We start from the raw sequence: 19,304 nt of genomic DNA on the forward strand, positions 1-19,304 counted from the left end.
GTAATTGCATTCGAGCTGTCCGCCTCGATGGTCGTGTTTTGCGGTTGAGCTGACCAAAGGCGGCCAACAGAAGCGTGGCGATACAGAACGCTTCTCTGTTGCGGTTGCGGCCTTTTGAGTGGTCCACTGCACTGCGCATTTCATTCAATTGCATTTTCACCTTTTCGAATCTCATTATTTCAATAAAATTACCTTTGGTTTGTAGCGCGTATCCCAAGTGTGCGTCCCACTGCACCGATCCATCGGACGACCAACCAGTCATCTATTTCAACCACAAAACTACCTCCAGATGCGCACAGTGAAGCGCCGGGTATGCGACATTTTTCTTTGAAAACTATGGTGGTGGTTTTTTAGGGTTAAGCGGGGTTCGTAAAATCTCAAAATCTTAAAAATAAAATAATATAATTAAAAATCAAAACTGAGCCTCACGGATCATTAAAAACTTTAAGAAAGTTTTTTTTTTAACAAATTCGTGCTCATTTATCTAGTAAACAACATTAAATTTTTTAAGGCTTTAACAAATTTTAAAATCAGAGATATTTACGAACCCTAATGTAAAACAATTGAGTAGTAAGAATATGAAAGGGTTTAAGGAGAACTGGTGTTGGATTTATATAATAACATTTGTTTCAAGAGTGCTTACGTCCCTGTGAACATATTTTTCACCTGCATTTCTTGTTGTTTTAATTTTGGCATTTTATGCGACAATTTGTAGAGCAACATTTACGCAAACATATAGCCATCGTCGTCATCATCATTAATCAACATCAATGATATCGACGTAATCACTCAAAATGCACACACCAACACACACGAACTCTGGCCCAAATACTCATGCCAAATGCGGAGCGTAAAACATAAATATCGGGTGCACACACAGTGCAAAAACCACAAAAGGGAAGCATTGGTGACATGTTTAATGGCAACAGGACCACCCAGTCGCCCTCCGATTCCCCCAGCCGACTTATATCCAGCACTTACCCTGGTCGGGACTCCCGGTCCCGGATCCGGGCGAATTTCTCCGTGCAATTTGCGAACTGCTCTCTGACAGGGTGACATGGATTCGGATGGGAACGGAATGATGAACGGCTGACAACCGCAACAGCAGCAGCAAGGACATTTCAGCGGCAGTCGTCAACAAATCGCCATGAAATTAAATTGTACATAAGCAACACACCGAGTGATATGGAGCATGGCAAATAGTTTAACCAGAAATTCGTCATCACCAGCGCTACTATCGTCATCGTCATCAGCATCATCTTTATCCTCCCAGCAAATTGGCACTGTCAACACCTCGAACTGTCGACGTTTTGGGCGACATATTTGCAAAAGTGAATTACCCCTATCTGTCCTGGCCGGTGGCTCATACCTAAAAATGTATCGGACCACAAAGCCCATTTCTCTCTATTTTTAGTGTGTATTGTGTCTGCTGCATCCAGTGCCGTTTTCATCTGTTTCGTATCTATTGATTTAAATTAGAATTTTGGTTGCCATGTCTAAAAGCCGTATCATTATTTTTTATAAACCCACATTCAGCAATAGCTCTTTGATCAATTTAAGCTCGAAATTGTTCCGCATTCCAATATTAAAATTCAGGCCAAGCGGCATAAAGAAAGATATTTTACTGTGGCAACCGAATTTATGCCAGATTTTCTGGGGAATAAACAAGGCCAATATAGTGTATCCTTGCGCACAATAGAAAATCTTAAATTTTGAACGACCAGAAAACGCCATTGGGATACAATTTTTGTTGTTTTCCATGTGCATTTGATGCAAATCGAACATTAAAATAAGGTGATTTGGTAACTTCAAACAAAGTTCTTATCACTCTAAAATTCTGTGAATTATTTAAACGTTTCCGAGTACCTATTATAGAACGCAATTAGAGAAGCAAATTAGCCGCCCTCACAAAAAACAATTTTAACCAATGCCAGTCGTTATCCTCTTCAGTTGCCTGGCCGGCTTAGCAGTGAAAAGTGGGCAAACTTTCGGACGCTTTAAAATGTTGTCATGCCTACGGGGTGTAATCAAGTTTCCTGGGAAGACTTAGCGAGAAACCCACACAATTGTGCCTAATTACGAGAATTTAAAGAAGTCATAGTGGCGGGCTTAGCAGACGAGTCGCGGGGTTGAAGGTCGAGGACTCTAAAGAAGCTGCAACACACTTGCGGCCAAAGAATGACGACAACAGGGGCTTTAACAAAGTGGGCTCGGACCAAGTTTGCAGAGGCGCGGGTCAGTAAATAACTATAAACTAGTTAGAGACCATTTCAATTAGATGGTTCAGCCCTGCCAATGATGATGACGCTCGTCCCGCCAGCATAACTGCAATTTCAATTAGCGGTTTGTGCTACTTTTTCTATGGCCATCTCTGCCCACTTCAAATTGCTTAATTAAGCGCAGGCAAAGTTTCGCAAATACCCCAGAGACACACAGAGACGGGCAGTGCAATCCGGTTGGACAGACCCCCAGTCACCATAAACTTTGAGCCGTCGAAGTAACGACTGCGTTTTTAATAGCCAACCACATAAAATGGAGCTCACAGCGGGGAAAAGCGGGGAAAAGCGGGGAAAATCGGGGAAAATCCGAGGAAAAGGCAGTGGGGAGAACTGGGTGAACAGCTGCTGCTGTTCCTTGCAGCATTTTATGACTTTCATTTGCCTGCACTTCGGTCAGTCCGGCAATTGTTATTGCACGCCTCTAACTTTACTGCATATTGCCTCCGATGTAAAGACAACAATGGTAAGGGGGGTCAAAAAAGACCAAAAACATGACAGAAAAGCCGCCATTTTGTTTATTTGCATGCCACACCATTTTTGACTTCCTCTGCTTGTTTTTTGTTGTTTTATACAACTTTGCAACTTTTTTTTGGTTATCTAATCTGTTTTCATACCCTCTCGGAACCCAAAACAGGTGACGGAACATATTTTATGCGTTTTATTTCATTTGGGAAGGAAATTTGTGGCACGGCAGCCATTTTGTCGTACTTTTTATGGCACTTCCGGTGGCCGGGGATCGAGGGGTTCCGAGCACCTGCTATGCGTTATCCTGAGTTGGAGTTTCGAAATAAATATGAGAGCATATGTGCGGTATTATACAAATGGGCGATGAGGCATAACTCTCCGTTATATATCCAAATGTTTGCACGTCGGTATGTGTGTGTGTGTGTGAGTGAGGCACGGAAATTGCATTTCGTATTAGATTAGAAGTGAGCAATAATATATGACATTTCTAGGTAAGCATAAAACTGGCAGTTACCAAAGAGCAAATGCTAATTTGGTAAAGTAAAGTAAATTTATCTTTTCAAAATGGATAAAAACAGGATCTTAGATAAATAGATAAAGCAATTATCATTTTAATTTTCCAGCAAACACAGAAAATTTTGTTTTCAAAACAATGTTAGGCTGGAAAATATACTGAAAATAAATACATTCTAAGCTTTAGTGAAATGATAACCAAGACCTAAAACAAAAAATTGTTTAGCTGCCCCTAAAAAATTATAGGAAAATAAAGCAACAGCTGCTGGCAATTTGCTGACGCTTTCGCCTCAGTGAAGATAAACAGCCACACACTTAAACCAAAAGAAATTAATATGCCAGGCAACGTGCAACTTTTCAGATGCTTGTCCTGCCATTCGACTGTCTGTTAATGCCGCCAAAATAAATTTGCAGCATCTTAACGCCCGAATCGATGGCGCACATCTGTTGCCGCCATGAACTTTTAATGATAATTCCCTGCCACATGCTCTCTCGTCCAAATCTAAAAGTCCTCGTTTTGAATATTCGTAGGGCAAAAATTAATATGAACAACAGAAGTTGGAATATTTGGACGGGAAACTGGGATTTATTTCGCGGGTGGAATTGGGCGAAACCTAAGGACGCGCTAAAAGCACGCCAGATCCCTTGCCAGACGAACGCGCGCCTCCCGCGCTTAACTTTGTGCGCTTTTTTCTGCTGTTGAACAAATTCTAAACGGAAAAATATAAAAACGAATTATGATGACAGCGGAAAAATCCTACAACTTCCTGCCACCACAACAGCAAAAGGCAGAGAGTACAAACGCACAGAAGCCAACAGCAAAACCAGGGAAACCCCATAAGCGGAAACATTCGCCACGGGATGTAGTCGTCGTCGGCGACTTCTCTGCTTTTTTTTGCCCAGTGCCAAGCTCCGAGAAAGACAACATTTTAATTATATTTGGCCATAGGAATTATGAAATTGTGGGAGAATGCAGAAGAGCACGTAAAGGCATATTTTAATAATATTGTACGAGTTTGCCTTTGAAATACAGGAAGTTAATTTTGTATAAATAATTTACTTCATTGTGGTTTCATAATGGTTTGCATTGGCCTTAAATTATTTTATTTATGACCTTCCCTTTTTAAAAAAAATGTCTTTAAGATCAGTAAACAATACAATTTTCATAAATTTATCGTTCGCCTTAACATGGGTACTGGAATTAATTATTAATTTTTAAAAAACAATCTACATTTTCATTAACAATGTTTATATGATTATTTGTATCGGTATAATTTTTGTAATGTTATAAACCATGTTTTCTAAATTTATGATTTTACTTTATATATTTCTCCCAAACAGTTAAAGAGAAAGTTGGCGTGAATGGCACAGTCGTAATTGACAAAGCTGATGAGTCTGCCCAAAAGACAGAAAAGGACTACGGCCAAGTAGCCTTGATTGTGATAGCCAGTCTAACCAGTACCGCCGTACTAGCTTCCGTAAGTCTACTACAATTTTAATTTAACAAACAATTAACGAAGGTACGTTAATAACAATTACAGATCATCTTTGTTCTATACCGACGATGCACGCGGGCGGTGAACTCGATAAACTTCGAGAATCCCGTCTACCACAAGACGACGGAGGATCACTTCAGTCTGGAGAAGAACGTATCGCCGCATATGTACGCCACTGCCATGGAGGAGGAGGTAAGTGGGTCGGCCCCACAGATGGCCACAAATCCCAACGACTTTAGTTATGTCAGATTCTAGGAGGTGTTAGGTGCTAAGTTAATGTTGTACATAGATGGTAAGGTGCTCGTATCATAATTGTATCTAGGGCTAAGTAAGTTGATCCAACTAGAATGTAAACGATTAAGATATAATATTTATAAGACCAGAAATTGTTGTGAACGTAGCAAGTTTCAGATTTTGACTCCCCTTTAAACGATTTATTTTTTTTTTAATGCTGCGAGCCACGAAACCACGGTCCCAATTCAGATATTAGAAACGGTAAGTTGTGGTTATAAAATCCATATTAGTTCATTATTGGCCTAATATGTAACAGAATTTTTTGTGTTGTGTGTATAATTTAATTATCGTTTTATTGGTCTTTAATTTAATTTACTTTACCGGCGATTTGGGCATTTTTGCCTCCCATAAAATGTGTGCTTATAGAATTTCCGACCCGTGGGTCTTGCTAATTGCCAAACTGCAATGGCAATCAAAATGTGCATATCAATTAGCCAATTAACTAAAAGGCCAATTAAATGGAGTCAGTGAAGCTTCAAAATGTCCCAGAGCCCAACAGCTGCCCAACTAAAACCTGAAGCGATTCAATTTGCCGGGACATTTAAGTAAAATATTTCAATTAAATTTGCTTTTTTTCAAGTTTCACGCATTTTGCAGCTGCTTCGGTGCCAATTTTAATTAAAGCGGTTAATTAAAACATACAAAAATAAGACAAATCCAAGCGGAACTCGACAACAATGCATAACAAAAATTACGCAAAATTAAACAAAATGGAATTAAAAGAGATTTTCTGTTCACCAGCCATAGCCACCAATAAATAACACAATAATTTGCATACAAGCGAATTCATTAGTGCGATTTCAGGCCGCAAGCTTAGCGGTCGGCTGTTTTCATTAAGGCTTATAATTAGATATCCTCGGTTGGAAAGTGTTGTCGTTAAATCTCTTTTTTGTAAGTATTTAGCGGTGATTAAAATTTTACAAAATATTTTTACAAAAAACAAACAATAAGCCTTAATATCTAAAAAATCTTAGATGGAAAATTAGGGGTATATATATTGGTTTTTTTTTTTATAAAATGTGGTTTTTGAATAAGAATTACTATTTCATAGTTTTAGTTTGTTTTTTATTAAATTTTTTCTTTCGATTACGAAATATATATTTTTGCTTATATATAGTATATGTTTTGAATTTTAAGTATTTTTTTACAAACATAAATTTCAAAATTACAGAACTAACGAAATATTTTCTTTTAATCCATATAGTCTGGCAATCCTCTCTTTGAACCGAGCACCCAATGTGTCTAAGGCACCTCCAAAGTTTCATGTAAATGCATATCCAGCAAATAATGGACGATAGACCAAGAACAACTACAAAGCATCTCCTACTTGTAATTCCTTTTTGGACCAAGGCCCCAAAAACTCAACTAAGAAGTGAAAGTTCAATGAGAGAAATGCTAAGAAAACTGAGCTTTCTTTTAGCAGTAAGAAATGAAGAATGCCAAAAAGAATATAGAAAAGACAAGAACGATATCAGATTGGGGGCAAAAAAATACTCAACAAATTTAATTTGTTGCCTAGTTTAAAATTTAATTTAAATGTATCAACACTAAACACACACACAGATACCCTCACACACCAACATTCACATGCATTAACTAATAACAATGAAAAACCTTTTTAGGCGCAACGTTTTGACATCAACTAACGTCGCCCCACACACACACACACACAAACATCAACGCATATCCTCCCACCCACAACAACAACACCCACGCACACACACAAAAGCCCAGAAGAACTCAATGAAGGAACGAGCCGGGATTTAGAGCCAGAAGTCCAACTTTCCTTTCACGTCCATGAAATCAATTGTAAAAAGTTAAGAAATTTCGTTGAAGAAGAAGGAAACATTTTGTGAATTCGAAAAAGAACAGATTATAGCTAAACTGTAAATGTTTATAAGCCTAACAATTATTGTGACTAGCTATAATATATTTTTGTTATCAATGAACTAATTAAAAACAGTCTTGAAAGTAAAGTTTTTAGCACCAAGTTGGAATCCTTTTTAGCAAAATATTAAAGAAAAACCTCTCTGTAAATACATAGGTACTAAATTGTTTAGCAAAAATTTACAAGACAAAATTATAAATTTAGAGTGGTTGAAATCATTTTACCATTATACTTTGCTCCGTTTTCGTTCTTGAGTATTTACAACAATTTGCTGTGATCAGTTTAAAAGCATTAAACCTACATAAAAATCATTTAATTTTAATAAGTTTAATATTCCTCTCATTTAATTAATGTATAAACAAGCTTTCAAATATTTTTATTTATTTACAAATTTTACACAACAACAAACAATTTTATGTGTATTGGCAATTTTGGTTCCTGTGAAATATATTTTATTTTAGGCATTAAAAGTATTTGCTTGAATGCTTTTTTGAAAACAAAATATTAGCTTACTTAAAATGGTATGTGTGAAAAGTTGAATAAACAAATTTATGAAATTTTAGTAATAAATTAAAAAATAAACAAGAATAATGTAAATTAAAGTTCATTCAGAAAAATAAAATGGAATTTTAAGACAAGGAAAATGTAAATGTGTTTCATTTTTATGGCATATAACTATATATTTGAGAACTGAGATAAAGAACTTTCACGGGTTAATCTCTTAAATAAAAAATAAATAAAAATGCCTGCCTCAATATTAAGTTAATAATATTTTTAGTTACATTGTCCAATTTGTGTTTAAGTGATTTACTAAATTTATTTTATTCGCCACCAACGCTTTTCAATTCACTTAAAATCAAGTAAAACATTCAGTTAATTTCTTTAAGGAACATTTTAAGGAACTTCCAATCTCTGTGTGAAATATACGTTTTCAAGACCGGTACACAGGTCATTCAAAATATTTTCCTAGTCCAAAATAGCAAGAAACTCATCACCTGTATCTGATTTGTGTTCAGGAGATTATTAATCAACAAGTCAGGATTATCAATCAACTGCATGCTATTACTTCATTTGACCTCATTATCTTTGCAATGATAATCTAAGTGAACACCAAACATTGCTGGGCATCATTGCAATGCTGTATCGGAAGCTAATCGGGTTCACACATTGTGCTAATATCCACAACGCCGACACAGTTTTGAATTTTGTTGAGCTCACAAGGACACATCTGCATGGAACCAGACACGCAGCCATGAATTATTGAATGCTAATGGACAACTACGGCAATTATTTCACATGAGAGGACATCAATACGTAAGGAGCTCCGTCCGGAGCCAAAGTTTGAGGCACCCAGTCAACAGATTAAGCAGTCATTGGGGGTTTCTTTTTTGACCGGATAATATCTAAGCACTGACAGGTTTTAATTTCATCCCAAACCGCTTATCGAGCACCCATATTTAACAGGCTCTAACTTCTGTTTACCTAATTTATGGCTGGGAATTATCGGTGAGGGAAAGTCCGACGCAGCGATTTTCGGCGAATAAATAAGATTTTATGCCTTTCGGGCGTCTTTAATGTTATAATTTATGTAGCGCGCCTCGAAGCAGGCCACATTATTTTTGTTTATTGCTTGCAGGGCAGCCGGCTGTCATCGAAATTTCAACGTATTGTGAGTTGATTTCGGCTGGCACATCGATTTGAATCGATTATCCAGCGCGGCTCACGTTTGCCATGAAAATAAAATGTAAATAAAAGGCGACAGCGACACATTTGACACACGGCGCCGATAACTTTTTCAATTTAGATATGATCCCAAAAGTATGTCGGGAAACTGCTCAGATAATCCCCCAGCCAATGTCAGGTGTGTGCCCCTTTCCATTAGCCATATGCGACCAAATGGCAAAACACTGTTCCATGGCGCCACGCAGTTCCCTCGCCCAAATAAAGTGAAATCTACGAGAAAGGGGATTCCCTCCCTTTTGCACATTAAGGCGCACGGAATAAGCGACTCTGACTCAGCGTGAGTGTGTGCGTAAAGAACGTGGTGCCGGAGGATGAAAATCTGCAATTCAGCCGGAACATAGCATACATTTTGTCGTTTTGCCAGCCGCAGGCGGCCACCAAACAAAAACCCCACACACAAAGCGTACACAGAACATATTTGATTTGACTTTACAATTTCGCTTTTTTTGTATTCTTTTTGTAGTAAAAAATATACTCAGTTGTGTAGTATAAAAATATCATAGGTATGCGTCGGAAGCTCTCTGGTTTCGATTGTTTAAATCCTAGTCTTAAGATACAAGCAATTGTACAAAATAAAATTTAAAGCTTTACGTTACTAAAGGTGTAGTTCTTACTCATACTATTTTTAAAGTATATAAATAGTTACCCGTCAAATTAATTGTTTAAAATCAGTTTCTTAATTAAGACTAATTAATTAAGACTAAATAGTCACAAATATAAGGTTACTTAATTTTGATAAACATACAAAGTTATGTAGAAAGTTTTCAAGTTTTTTCCGAGTGTCAGCCAAAAGCCAATGAGCCTCTGCAGTTGGGCAAAAGAAATAGAACGAGGAAACGTGGCCAGAATTGTGTGTGGCTCGATGGGACGGGGTGGGGATGAGGGGGGGCGGATCAGACTGGGATGCATCTGAGCGACAACTTTGTACCACTCTTGATGCAGGAAACATGGCTGTCATTGGTCACGCTGCCACCACTGTACTTTGTTAGCGATGCGCAGCCAACGATAACTTTGGTGAACAATATCCTTAGCTCTCGGTTTTTTTTCCTTCTGCCTCTACTGCTTGTATGTTTTGCTAAAGGAAACTGCAAATGCAATTGCATTTCACGTTCGGATGAGATGTGAAATTGACGTCAAAAGGGTTTATATTGTGGCAGCTTCGTTGGCGACTTCTATGGGAAAAACTTTTGTTTCTTTGCAAAACTATTTTTAAAGCGCGTTCTAATAATTCTTTGTGTAGTTTTGAACGCATTTTTTAATAGAAATACATTTTTTAAAGACAGAGATTTTATTATTTCTATTGAGAGAAGAATGTTTTTTTTTAATAAATCGTTTTTTTTACGTTTTTAAGCTAAAGATTTTTAAGAAGTTCATATTGATGAGAGGTTTTTATTAAATAACTAAGGCAAGCTACAAACGCAGCTTTAAGACAGCGACTTTTGACGTTAAATTACCTAGCTCAGGAGCTTGGCATACTTTTAGAGATCAACTTCACCATTAATATGGCTGGGAACTAATGAGCCGAGCCACGCTGATTTTGCAGTGACTGTACCTGTCGCCATTCGCTTATCGAGAGTGTCAACAGGGGGGAACTTTAATTACAAGCCAAAACTTCATGGGACCTCGCCATGTTTGCAGCTGTAGTTGTAGATGTTGTTGTTGATGATGTTGTTGTTATTATTGCTGGGTTATCCTGGGGCCAATTGAATGGCACATGCACACAAGGTTAGTAGGCAAGTTCACAAGCCAAATATGCTGTGCGTATGCCATGGAATGTGGATTGGTTGCTGGTTCAGTGGGTGGTGCAGTGGGCGTTGCAGTAATGGGATTTCCAGAAGGAGTGGCGGCACTGTTGTCACTGCGTCTTGCACGCTGGACGACGTTGTTGGCTTGTCGGTCGAGTTGTTTGCACCACAATCTGAATAATGGATACGTTTCGTGCCACATTGAATGCCCAGCAGTAAGTGATATTGGCCGACGCATACTAGAGGTTTTACGTGGGCAGGTTTTCGGAATTGTTAATGTAATTACGCCTGACAGCCTTCTTTTACCACCTTTTCGGAGGGCTAATCAAGGGCCAAGTCGATAAGCATGTTGGAGTTTAAAATGCAGTCACGCAATTTGCCTAATTGCCGTGCGGCTAATCAAGTGACAAATTCTTGAGTATTCGCATTTCCTCAAACCCCAATCTGAAAAAACTTTGCAGACGGTCGTTGAGTGTGAGTGAAATTCATCAACTTCAAGTTGAAATAAACCCAAAAAAAAAGATGACAACATAAGGACAACGGGAGGCCGTAAGCTGCTTTTGTTTGCCATGATAAAATGACTACAAAATGGCGGCAGCTGACTTAACACAGTGTGTGTGTGAGTGGGAGTGCAAGTGGCACAAACACATTTGAACCCCAAGTCCTTTGGCCTTGGCGCAAAACTGTCGTCTGTCTTCTGCTCTGCGTGTGTGGCTTGAATTTCACTTTTTTATGCGGTGCGCTGGAAAAAGTTGTGCGATTTCCTTCCCTATCCTTTTCCCGGGTAAAATTACTTTCGCGCAAAGGTTGCCGCTCACTGCAGTGTACAAGGAAAACTGATGCTGCATTTCAATGTAAAAAAGTTATAATGAAAACTAAGTAATTTGGTAGGAACTGGCAAATGTTATCCTTGGAAAAAAGAAGGAGAAAGATATGGAGAAATAAGTACATAAGATTCACAATGAGGTGTTGAGCATCATTCAGTGTGCATTTTATAAATTAAAAAAATTAATTTATTTTGCAAAATTTTTCTTCAATTAAAGAGTATCGAAGAGTATCTATAAAAAATTTTTCAGGCAGATAAAAAATCTGACATTTCATTAATCAAAATCTCTTCAAATTGTAAAAAGAAATCACCCACATACAACACATCTAGTCTTATTCTATATATTTGTAAATATGTACATGGAATAGTTAAAGATATTGCACATTACTTTTAATTTGTATTTCAATATTTAAATTTCTTTATTTTATAAATCTTTTTTGTAATGTTTTCGACCCGAACTTAACTTTCAAGCTTGTTTGCAAATATTAAACTTAAAACGCCAGCGACAGATGTCGGCGGGATTTCTTTTCGCTTTTTCGATTACTTGGAGCGAAAGTAAAGGGAAAGCGGAAAGTTCTTATTGCGGTTGGCAGCAGATTGCACCATGAGCGTGTGTGTAAGAGAGTGTGGCCGCCGGTTTGTTAACATGGTAACTAGTGTGCGTGATACGATCTGCAATGGTGGTGATAGAATCTACAGACCAAAAAAAACTTAATTGACAGCTTTAAATACTTGGTGAAAACTGCATAGATTAATGTCCTAACTGCAAATATTTTTAATCAGTTTGGATCACATCATTTTGTTTATTTCGGAAAGAGTCTTGTAAGCTTCATAAATTAAAAAAATTGAGCCCAAAATTTGTTCAGTAACTATTGCCAAATCGTTTGACAATTTCATTATTTGCTGCTGCACAACAAATAATATGTAATATGAAAGACTCCATCGACCAAAATGTTATTTAATTAGGTAACATAATTGCTGACACTAGCCATCGATGTTGGCAAATAATTTGAATTATTTTTGTGCTGGTCAATCAATTAATGACAAACAAACCAATCGGAAAACTATTAGACTGCACATGCGAAGAGAGGGCAAACCAATTCGCAAATCGTGGCGTCGTGCTGCGAAATTAATTAGATTTAATCGAAGGCTAGTGGTCTGTCAACATTCGTTTGCCAAAGTTATTGAAGGAGCTCCACTTACCACAGCACATCCTCTTAAGTTGTTGTTGCACTACCCACTGTATTGAAATGAAGTTAAGAAGACTCACGGAAGTGAATGTTAAATTTAAAATAAAAACACAATCTATTATTAAATAGCTGAATATATAAAATGATTTATTTTAAGTATGTATCATAAACTAATAGATGTGTGATAGATATCAGTGAGTATAGGGTAACACCTAGTTCGATCGATACCATTTGTTGTCCTTGGTGCTCAGAGTGCGTGTGGCAGCCTTTGCAAACAGTAAAAGCAGGCCAAGTCCAGCTTGCGAATGACAGTCAGACAGAATGGAAGGAATACGGCAGGTGAATTGGCAGCCAGCACGTTTAATACCAAAATTGACATTAAATTGCTTGTGACCTGAATCGCAGCCCAGTCACCTAGTCACCCAGTCACCCAGTCACCCACTCACCAACTCTCACAGTGTCCTGTCTCCAGCCTCTGGGCTCTGTTATCGACATTTACGACAATTCCAATAAAGAAACATTGCAGACGTTGTCCTGCTGCTTCGTCCGTGTGCTCCTGATCCTGATTTTGACAGGGCGCAGAGCGATGTCACCTGTAATGAAAGGACGCTTACCCTGCACAGGACACAAAGTGAATTTGCAGCGAATTTATGAAGGATTTGCGGGGTCACAATGACCAGCAGGTAAAGAAGGACAACAAGGAAGGAAAAATCCACCTTTGGTAATGAGAGCAACGTGATTAAGGCATTGAAAACCGATTTTTGTGGAAATATTATATGTACCTTTTATGTGTACCTTTACATTAAAAAATAAAATTCCTGGATTGATTTGTATATAATTACATTATTTAAAACAATTATTATTTTCTAAGAATAATTTACAGAATACCCTAGCAACTTGACTCCCCACCTGGCAGATGCCAAAAAAGGCATGCACCTCCTGCCAATGTTATTTTATTATTACTTTTTCTGGGTTACGTGCCGAAGAGAAGGAAGGGAGGGACATGCACAAGTTGTCAACAATTGGAGGAGCCAGCCAAAAAGGTATTGGATCAGCTCCCGGGGATATCGTCAGCCATTTTCCCCGAATGAAGTTGTTGATTATGTCGAATGGCGTTACACGTGGCCCTGGCAAATACTCGTAAACACTTCCAGCCACATACATACACAATGAAATGGCGGCCAGGATACGCGTAGGATGAGCCAGCGATTCTGTATTGGCCTAGTCGGCGTGAGTCTGGGATTTCCTCGATGGCACTGCTCACTTACGTGACGCAAATGCCTAACGTAATTGTCATAACGTCAGCGCCGGGACCACGGGGCGTATGACTATTTTAGCCCATTGAGCTGGCAACGTTGAGAGGCAAATCCCGAGGCAGACATTGTTAAAGATCGACCAAATGTCTCAGCACGGGATAAGCGGAAAAACACACACAACTAAATCGAAGGATGCGAAAAAAATAAACACAACGAAGCAGGAGTAAAACTTATTTAAAATGACCTTCGACATGTGGCCCAGTCGGCACAATAGTCCGGTCATGTTACAATGTACAATATGTCTCCCCAGATGCGTCCGTGGGTGGATGCTTTTTTTGGCCACTATATTCGGAGAGCGAGGGTAGCCTTGGAAGTTTCCCAAATAATAAGTAATCTAGTAAGTATATTTTTATGTTTTTGTATAAAAGTTTTAAAATGATTTCAAACATTTAAGAAAAAACCATCTTAATACTTTATAGGTATGAACATTTATATTTAAACAGTTTTATTTGTCAAAGATATTTTTTTTAACAATTTACAATATAGTATTATTAATATTAAGTCCTTCATATCAAAACTTAAATTCAACATATTAATAACAGTTTATTGACCTTGACTCTAGATTAAACTCAATTCTGCCAAGCTTACTATTATTTTTAAGAAATATTAAATCTTAAATTTGAGTTTTTTACTATTCTTTAATTGCACTTTCCACCCTCTTCTGCCAACCCGCCAAGGCTCGGTTCTATAGCCTACTTTTCAGGGAACTCCAGCAGGGACTGCACTGCAGCAATTCGCATTCATAGTCCAGTGACTCCTTGAGTACCCCGCCCGTGGCCAAGACAAAAACAGAATCGCCTCAATCCTGGCTTTGAGACTCATCCAGCTGCCTTTTAACATTTTTCCATTTTCTTTCTTTATTTGGTTGTTTTTTTGGCCAAGCGAAAAACACGGAGTGACCAAACAGGAGCCCCACATTTGCCGCCCACCGTTTTTGCATGTTCTATAATTTTTCCTGTTTTCGCCTTGCTCTGCGGTGCTTTCCTCGCTCTGCTTTCCTTTTCCATTCTGGCCTTAGTTATATTTTCCCTCCTTTCTGGTGGCTTGCTTTCGCTATTTTAGTTTTCTAACCAACAAAACAAATTGAATCACGTTCGCCTGGTAGAAACGTGAGTATTTTATTTTTTCCGTTAAACATTTTCATTTTTCTTCCCAAAAATGGATGATAAAGATGGGTAAGACCGAAATTGTGATTACCCTATAGCTTATTTTTTATACGGAAATTTTATTGTATTTTTCTTGCTTAGTTTTCTGTTGTTATAATTAATGTTTTAAGCTTATAAAATCAGTGTACACAACTTTCAAGTCATTATAACATAGATTAGATAGAAGTAGGCACTTGGCATGCGGGTCTTTAAATTAAACTTGAAAGTCATATACAAATTCCTAAATACAATTAAAAATTAAAGGCCCTCCAACTTTGCATGTCTTTTTTTAAACTCACTTGTTTTGTACTTAAAGAAATTAAAATAAACACATTTAGACGTAAAGCATTTAGACTTGAAGCATTAAGCTTCAATTGACTCCGAGTGGCAGTAGAAATCGCGAGCAAAAAGTAGCATTGTGACAAAAACTGTATGAACACTCACAAGTAATTATTGTATAGGGTATTAAAAGAAACCATTTTCATGGATTCCAAGTCTGGACTGGACTGGGACCAGTACGATGCAAGACGTTTTCCCCGATAATGACGCCGTTGAGCCATGGCCATAGCTTTTACTGTTGTTTGCCGACTTGCCGTTGAGTGTTAGCTGCTGAAGCATACAAAACACAATCACTTTGTTTTTGCCGAGTTTGTCCGGCTGTGTTCTCTTTGGTTTTGTTTATTAAAAAGAGATTGGAGTGCAGAAAGATTCCCAGTTTTGTCATGACCGGAGAATGTCTGTGCCACTGGTGGCCACTTGGGCCTACTACCGACCGAGGCACACAAAACCATTCATCATCATTCCGGACTGATGATTTTATTTTGATTCCGGAACGTTGGGGGATTACCAGGCTAATGATTTTATTATAGTTTTTCATACGGCCCTCGTCGGAATTTTGATTGATGGTCCTGCTGTGCCTTTGCCCAAATTCCTGATTCCGGTCTCATTGTCTTAACATTTAAGCGGCTTTATTATATTAAAAGCGAATTAATGCTGTCGCCATGGCGATACAAGGACCCCAAGTTGAAACAAAATGACGTTTATTTTTTTCTATCGTGAGAGGGCCAAAGAATTTAAATTCAAGCACCAACAGCCAAGAGTTTGGCTCCTATTTGAAGTTTGTTCAATTATTTTTTTTTGTTTTTGAGGGCTAGACGAGCTTTTAATGAGCTTCCGAAAATTGTCGAGAACTAACAAATTTTGACGAATTAGGGGTGAGTTTTGGTAAATTATTAAAACTGCATTAAATATAATATTGTTTTTTGAAAAAAAAAGTCAGGTTATGTCAGTTACAGTATTTTTGAAATACTTACAAAATATTTTTTGAAATTATTTTATGAAACTTATAATTTGAAAAGTGAAAAGATAATTAACAATGTATATGTATTTAAAGAACTTAAAGTCGCATGAGGCAGCCTCTTTCTAACCATAAATGTGTGTATTTTACGTGTTATCTCAGCAAAATATGTAAATACGGAAACCCTTTGAACTTTCCCTTATCACTCGCCTTTTGTTAATTGGTGTGCGGTTGCTCCTACCCCTCTGACCAACACCTACATATCATCCGCCGAGAAGGGGCGCCCGCATATCCGAGACCAAAAACCGATGTTAGTCATAAACCAAAAGGGAATCCCAGGGGAAGCCGGTCAGAACCGCCCAACCTCAGCTCATTCCCAGGATGCCAGCACATTGTTATAATTACGCGTAACTTTCGACAAGTGTCGCCTGAAAATCGCCAAACGTTCTCATTTCAAGTGCCGCTGTCCAGGCAAAGTTCTTCCCTACCCTTTCGAAATTAAAGGAAGAAGGGGGATTCCCACAGCATCTGCGGTTTAATCTTCTTTTAAGTTGGGCCCCACCCAATTTTCTAGAAAAAAAGATGGCGACACCGTAAAGCAAAAGTTGGCCGCCACTTGTGGGTTTATAACTTAAAACAAAGCAAAGACGGGGGCAGCTATGGAAAGGGATATGGGAGGGGGCGGGGGCGGGGGCGGGGGCGGGGGCGGAGGCGTGGCAAATGGAGGTCCGGAAACGAGGGCAGCCCCTTGCACAGCTTGAAAATAGTTGGAGTTTTGTGAAAAGTCATTGTTACACTGCTCTGAAGAGCTGCCTTCACCCTCCGCTTTCTTCTCTCTAATTAGTCGTCATTGGCGTGTGATTTGTGGGCGGACTCTGCAGCATTTTCGAACTTTGAGAACCAAACGCATTTCCAAAACCTGAACTTCTTCCGCCACAAAACCAAACTGTAATTGTTTGCAGATTTTTGATTTACCTTAGAACGAAAAGTTGATTGGTTTGCACTGGAGAGTAACAGTTGCCCTATAATTATGGTTGAACTCATAAAATAAAATAACGTAGGCAGGATATGGCCTATATCATAAGCATTGGTATAACGAGTAAGCAAATGACTATTAGAGGCGTGAGTTCAAATAATCATGAGTTAAAAAAACAAGTTGTAAAAATTCTAGAGATCTGTTGGTTTACCTAATATTAATTAAAAAAAAAACTTTTTAAATTTGAAAAATTCTCACAATTAAATTTTAAAAGCACAACCGAAACCACAATTTTGTTCAGCCTTGGCTTTTTAATTAGCCAGAAAATGAGAAGCCTCAGTGTAGAAACACCTTTTATGAAATAAATCTCAAACCGCACCTGCTGGAGAAAACTACTACGACCGGGCTTCTCTCCCATTAGTCGAACCAATTGCCAGTTCATGTTCAGTTTATATGGTTTATTCGGCGTTATAGCCCGGCCGCAAATGATTTAAAGCAAAATGAGCTGGCCACAATTTATGCTGACCACATTAACCATTCTCGACAAAGTGAGCGAGAGAGAGCAAAAGTCCGAGCAAGTATTTAATTAAATTAAGCACAAAGGAAAGCACCAAAGTCCGAGAAGCAAGCGACCGAATGAAGTTGGCTTCTGTTTTTATGGTTCTGGCCTTTAAAGCAGTCGTAAATCATTTAAGAAAATTGGTCATGGGAACGGACCGATATATACAGAGATGGCCGCTAATGGCCAGCAGTTCTTCATTGTCCGATCCGATCACGCCCGCCAAACCACTCGAAGCGCATTAAAATAGACTAAAATGGCGAGCCTTTATGGCCACTTAATGTAAAACAGTTAATTAGCCCCACACCCACACACACACATACACATACGGCAAATGTCCAGGCTTAATGCAAAATGGCCGCCATCATTTTGTTTTTTTGCAGCCATTTCCTTTCGGTTTTCTTTTTCCTTTTGCTGCTGACGTTTGCCATCTTTACTAGGCAAAATTCGCCAGGTAAAATGAGGGTGCTTTTGGGGGGATGACTGCTGTGAAAGGCGGAAAATTACTTTTGATTAATGAAGCACAATGAGGCGCGAAAAAAGAAACCAAGTAAAAATTATAAAAAGCAATGGAAGGACAGCAGCAAGAACCAAACACCACGCTTAAATTCCCTTTGTAAAATGATAAGAGCACTGAGAAAACGTGTTATTTTCACAATTTACAATTTAGATTACAAAAATCAATGGGGATTAAGAAGTATACTTAAATACACAGAAAGCTATTAAATATAAATTATTTAAGTATTGCACACCATAAAAAGTTGAAAATTTAGTTTATATTAGTGTGTCTTAAAAATATACTACAGATTATTTCAATACTAAATATTAATACCGCTTTACTTTTAAGTTTCATACTCATCATGTTCAGAAATTTATCATACCCAATAGTTTAAAATTTATAATTCTATAACCATTTATTGTGTGGTCACTATCTGAAATTATACCAAAGCAAATGGCAGAAAGCCTTAATAGTAGATAATATTCATGTAAATTTTATTTTAATTAAATCTATGCCCCTCTTCCTAAACAATGCTTTAATGCTTTACAACTTCGAAAAGGGCCAACTTCTCAGCGCAATTTCTATACTCCCAGATAGAGTATCACAAAAGGGTTTCAATCTCTTCCGCTGTCGCGCACTTTGCACATTTCCTGCATTTCCCGATTTTCCGATTTCCCCGAGCCTCCTGTTTATGGCAGACAGCTACTGAGTAGCCCTGAGTTCCTTTCGGAAAATCGGAAAAGGAAGGATGGCGCTGGAAATTAACGTGCAGACTGACGGTTGACATGCCATGGACAGTATTGAGGCGAACACCGCCCGCAGTTCATTATTAATGCCGATGCATTGTATTGCCGTCCGTGGGGAAATGTTCAGTTAAGTCACATCGCCATTTCTCTCGTCTTTAATAGCCGTAAACGTGACTTAATGGTCAACGCCACATTTCTAAAAGATGGTCGAAGAAGTGCAACCTGGCAGTAATTCATAATTATTTGCTCTGGCTCACTTTTATTAACTAGAATGCTACGTCCTTAATTGTGACCATTAAACGTGGAACAGATTCGGCTTGGCAACTT

At 38.2% G+C, this 19,304-nt stretch overlaps 1 protein-coding gene across 13 annotated transcripts in view; it reads left to right on the forward strand.

Annotated features, from left to right (window-relative positions):
• LOC108147151 (low-density lipoprotein receptor) overlaps window positions 1-7,497 on the forward strand; it is a 34,830-nt gene extending 27,333 nt beyond the window's left edge. For 7 of the 13 annotated variants that reach the window (XM_017273445.1, XM_017273454.1, XM_017273446.1 and 4 more), the window contains 4 exons: window positions 206-310; window positions 4,599-4,735; window positions 4,799-4,945; window positions 6,252-7,497. In XM_017273445.1, coding sequence (XP_017128934.1) covers window positions 206-310; window positions 4,599-4,735; window positions 4,799-4,945; window positions 6,252-6,293 — 431 coding nt within the window. In that variant the 3' untranslated portion in view covers window positions 6,294-7,497. Of the gene's footprint in view, window positions 1-205; window positions 311-4,598; window positions 4,736-4,798; window positions 5,249-6,251 lie in introns of all 13 variants that reach the window. The other 6 variants (XM_017273449.1, XM_017273448.1, XM_017273453.2 and 3 more) reach the window with 4 other exon arrangements.
• Window positions 7,498-19,304: the final 11,807 nt, after the last annotated feature.

This window comes from Drosophila elegans, unplaced genomic scaffold, assembly GCF_018152505.1.
Source record: "Drosophila elegans isolate 14027-0461.03 unplaced genomic scaffold, ASM1815250v1 contig_476, whole genome shotgun sequence".
NCBI lineage: Eukaryota > Metazoa > Arthropoda > Insecta > Diptera > Drosophilidae > Drosophila > Drosophila elegans.